At 35.0% G+C, this 4,754-nt stretch overlaps 1 protein-coding gene across 1 annotated transcript in view; it reads left to right on the forward strand.

Annotated features, from left to right (window-relative positions):
- The window catches only part of LOC106474957 (A disintegrin and metalloproteinase with thrombospondin motifs adt-1-like), a gene marked incomplete at its 5' end in the record, with an annotated part of 22,275 nt that overhangs the window by 14,876 nt on the left and 2,645 nt on the right, over nucleotides 1-4,754 (forward strand). The window contains one exon of the mRNA XM_013935657.2: nucleotides 2,168-2,336. Coding sequence (XP_013791111.2) covers nucleotides 2,168-2,336 — 169 coding nt within the window. The remainder of the gene's footprint in view (nucleotides 1-2,167; nucleotides 2,337-4,754) is intronic.

Raw genomic sequence — 4,754 nt, forward strand, 5'->3', positions numbered from 1 at the left:
ATCGCCTGGTAATTAAACTAGAAGTGTGTGAAAGTTTGGACTAAAGTCATTTATATACTCAAAACAATCGCCTGGTAATTAAACTAGAAGTGTGTGAAAGTTTGGTCTAAAGGCATTTATGTAGTCAAAACAATCGCCTGGTAATTAAACTAGAAGTGTGTGAAAGTTTGGACTAAAGTCATTTATATACTCAAAACAATCGCCTGGTAATTAAACTAGAAGTGTGTGAAAGTTTGGTCTAAAGGCATTTATGTAGTCAAAACAATCGCCTGGTAATTAAACGAGAAGTGTGTGAAACTTTGGTCTAAAGGCATTTATGTAGTCAAAACAATTGCGTGGTAATTAAACTAGAAGTGTGTGAAAGTTTGGTCTAAAGGCATTTATGTAGTCAAAACAATCGCCTGGTAATTAAACTAGAAGTGTGTGAAAGTTTGGTCTAAAGGCATTTATGTAGTCAAAACAATCGCCTGGTTTTCACATTCATTCACAAATAAAGAAAAATAAAGAGCTTGAAATGCGGCCTATAAGAATCCTTTGGTGGATTCGGGTAGAAACGTAATGCAATTATCACAAGTTATTGAAATGACTAGCTTGTTCTTGCTAACTTGAGTTTGATGTACTGTTGTTGACACACAAAAAGTTGTTTGGGACTTTAATTCACGATTACAAATTAGAAACAGTGTCGCAAATAACATACTTTTAACGTTTAATAATAATAATAATAATACAGATAAAAATTTACTGTCAAATTTTCAGCTTACCACTGAAACATGTTTCTTCGTTCAACCTTGTTGTCTATGAAAGCTGATGGCTTTTTACTAACCTTATGTCATGGAATCCATATGCAAGTTTAGTTGGAATAGAGTTTTTACTAGTTAGGGGTGTTCTGTCACAATACTTTGTATGATATAGTCTATAAATATGTATATGTACTTGAAAACCTTACACATCGTGTGAACAAAATGCTACAGACTGACATATATTTATTATTTTATCAAGTGTCTGAAGAGACAAGAAACTTATCGTCCCTTCACGTTCGAGCCAACTTCTATTTTCAATCTGTTTCCACAACTCTATCCGAATGGATCTGTCTTTTATTTTTTAAGTTGTTCCAAAAAATCTAACAAGAGCACCAATGTACATGATAGGGATGTTGAATAACGGAATTACACGATATAATAGAGAGTTTAAAACATTAGATAGAAAGTTAGGCTTATGACAGAACCATATTAGTCTTAGCAAACTGCTACCAAATGACACTAAATGAATTTGATAAGTCTTTAAATTAGAATAGACAATGCGAGTAAGTACCCAGCCACAAAATACAATGAGTGGCTTGAGTTTTCATTATTATATTTTAAAACTAATTAACCTAGGGGAACAAATTTGACCAAAGGAACAAGACTACTGAAAATCAGTTTTATAGGGAAAGTCTGGACCTAGTACACTATGTTTCAAAACCGTATGTCTAAATCGAACTTTCTGGCAAACTATCGTTATTTTTATTTATTTTCATTCTCTCTTTTCAATAAATATAAAAGTTAGTAATTTGAGAAAAATGCTGAATATTGTGAGGATCATTGAATATATATTTAGAAGATATTATCTATACATTATTTTGTCCGCATACATTCAATTACTCATTACACTGTTGTCCCGTCACGTTGTGACCATCTTATATATACCAGACTTCCCCCAATCTAGTAAATGCTAGGGCATTCACGAAGGAACAGGATATTTCTAGAAAATGTAGCGTGACAATAGTCACGTGACCTCGCTGACGCAACAATACTTATAAAAATTATAGGATACAGAAAACTAGTGGTTTCTAGAATACCCCCCCCCCCTCTATGTATTTATATTGAAACATAACAAGTGAATTACAAATTATATAAGTATACAAATTACAAGGGTCAACCACACTATACTTACTATAACCAATACCGACGAGACATTTACATTACGTCCAATACCATTCTAACTGCTTTTGTGATGGGGTCTTCTAAACAGCTGTTATGAAATACTTCTAAAAAGCAATAAGATGTGCTTGGAGTAAAGGGTTAAGAAAACAAGACAGATGTTGTTACTGACTATTTAGATTATTAATACTATGTCCTTCATTTTTTGATACGAAAAAATATATTTTGTAATTGTCTATTTATTATAGCAAAGGCATGGGAAACTGCCTGTCAGACGACTCTTCGTCACCATCTGTTAACCTTGTCCACACCGCCAGTGGATTACTTCCAGGTGAACAGTATTCTTTGACGGAACAGTGTCAGCTAGCCATTGGACCTGGACATACAGCTTATCAGAAGTCAGAAGATCCATTTAATGTAATTATTTTTATTTCACTAAACTCTCTTGTTTGTTTTATTGCTATGCACAAAGCGACACTATGCTGTATCCATCAAATGCATCAAAACTTGGTTTTCAATGTTGTATGCTTTTAGATTTATCGCTAAGCCACTGGGGAGCTGAATTACCTTTAGAAATAAGTATAGATATATATAAATACAATTAATTTGTACATTGTTTAACAAACAAATTTTTTTCGCAGAGAAGCACGTGGACCTTGAAAGAAGAATGCTATTAGATGCAGCGTTGGTTGTTTAGGATACTTCAACTCATTTACCTATACTCAGATCCCTAACTAAATGTGTTAATGTAGAAAGATGGGCTGGCCAGTCAAAACTTATTAAGTTTTAGTTTATATAAGCTTTGGAAGACATCGTGAAACAAAACTGTACATGTGGCATCAAACTAGTCACTCAATGCTTTAGTAAGGACTCGAGTTTGCACACCCACCAGGAGAAATATTTTGCTAGTTTTCACTGTAACCCGTGCATTGTTTGTTACTGTTGCGAATCTTAGGAATCAGTCCTCATGGCCCAGTTAACTTGAAAACTGTCATATGGAGTATTAATTATTTGCTTTGGAAAGATGGGTTTAGGCTTGATGGCGATCTGAAGAATACTTTGGATGTGACTGTTTCATTTCAACCATCCAGAATGGTGGAGTGATATCACAATGTAGACCAGTTTTATCTAGTTTGGAACTCGTATAGAGGTTTATAAAGAAAGCCACGAACGCCCGCAGTAGACAACTTTCCACATTACAATGTACCACATGTCTTGAACAGCAATAGTTTGACACACAATCTGAATATAATAATTAAGGTACTGAAAAGACAAACTTCAAAATTTACTTTACAAACAAGAATAGTAGTCATTTTAGACAGATGTTTTGTATTAATAACATGATTCAGGCTGTGATTCTTACATGAATCAGAGCTACATAAAAGTATGTCGCAGATCAGTGAGTGTAGACTACGTACATAAAAGTACGTCGCAGATCAGTGAGTGTAGACTACGTGCATAAAAGTACGTCGCAGATCAGTGAGTGTAGACTACGTACATAAAAGTACGTCGCAGATCAGTGAGTGTAGACTACGTGCATAAAAGTACGTCGCAGATCAGTGAGTGTAGACTACGTACATAAAAGTACGTCGCAGATCAGTGAGTGTAGACTACGTACATAAAAGTACGTCGCAGATCAGTGAGTGTAGACTACGTACATAAAAGTATGTCGCAGATCAGTGAGTGTAGACTACGTACATAAAAGTACGTCGCAGATCAGTGAGTGTAGACTACGTACATAAAAGTACGTCGCAGATCAGTGAGTGTAGACTACGTGCATAAAAGTACGTCGCAGATCAGTGAGTGTAGACTACGTACATAAAAGTACGTCGCAGATCAGTGAGTGTAGACTACGCGCATTGAACGGTTACACGTAATAGTCGAGAAACCAATATCTTTTATTCTTTTGTCATAACGATCGTTTTCCTGAGTGTTGTTGCACTTCAAACTCACACACAAAAAGCACTATAATCTGACTAAATCTTTTTAGTGCTATTTATTTGACAGATACAGACCAGAAAAATATATTAGTTAAGTATTTGAGAGGAAAAAAGGACTGCAAACTAATTAAACTTTCTTTTTGCCATACGAGATAAAACAACATTTGTATAGCAATGAATACCACTGATAAAACCTGTATGGTGACTAGAACTGCACGAAAAAGTTTAGGATCTGACAGATTATAAGCTGTTTGGTTTGAATGGTGTGCAACATGTAGGCATGCAAACCAAAGGTACAGAAAGTATGAAATTGATGTTTTCTAAAGATAACCTTCTTTCCTCAATACAGCCCCTTGTGGTTGAGCGGTAAGCTTGAGGGCTTATGACACTAAAATAAGTGGGCACAGCACAGACAGACGAACTTCTTTTAATGTATGCAGTATTACCAAACGAAACGTAACAGTACACCTTAACTTCTACAATACACTTTTAATGTATGCAGTATTACCAAACGAAACGTGACAGTACACCTTAACTTCTGCAATACACTTTTAATTAATGTATGCAGTATTACCAAACGAAACGTGACAGTACACCTTAACTTCTGCAATACACTTTTAATGTATGCAGTATTACCAAACGAAACGTGACAGTACACCTTAACTTCTGCAATACACTTTTATTGTATGCAGTATTACCAAACGAAACGTGACAGTACACCTTGAGAGGGGAGTGTTGTGTCGGAGCCCTATTTTATAAAGAAGTGGATCCAGTGATGCTAAGTGCATAATAAAGATATCAAAAAAACAATACCTATGGTAAAAAACTTAAAAACAAAAATTACTTTAATCGTTTGTTTTTGAATATCGCGCACAGCTACACGAGGGCTATCTGC

This window comes from Limulus polyphemus, unplaced genomic scaffold (genome assembly GCF_000517525.1).
Source record: "Limulus polyphemus unplaced genomic scaffold, Limulus_polyphemus-2.1.2 Scaffold7905, whole genome shotgun sequence".
NCBI classification, from domain to species: Eukaryota; Metazoa; Arthropoda; class Merostomata; order Xiphosura; family Limulidae; genus Limulus; species Limulus polyphemus.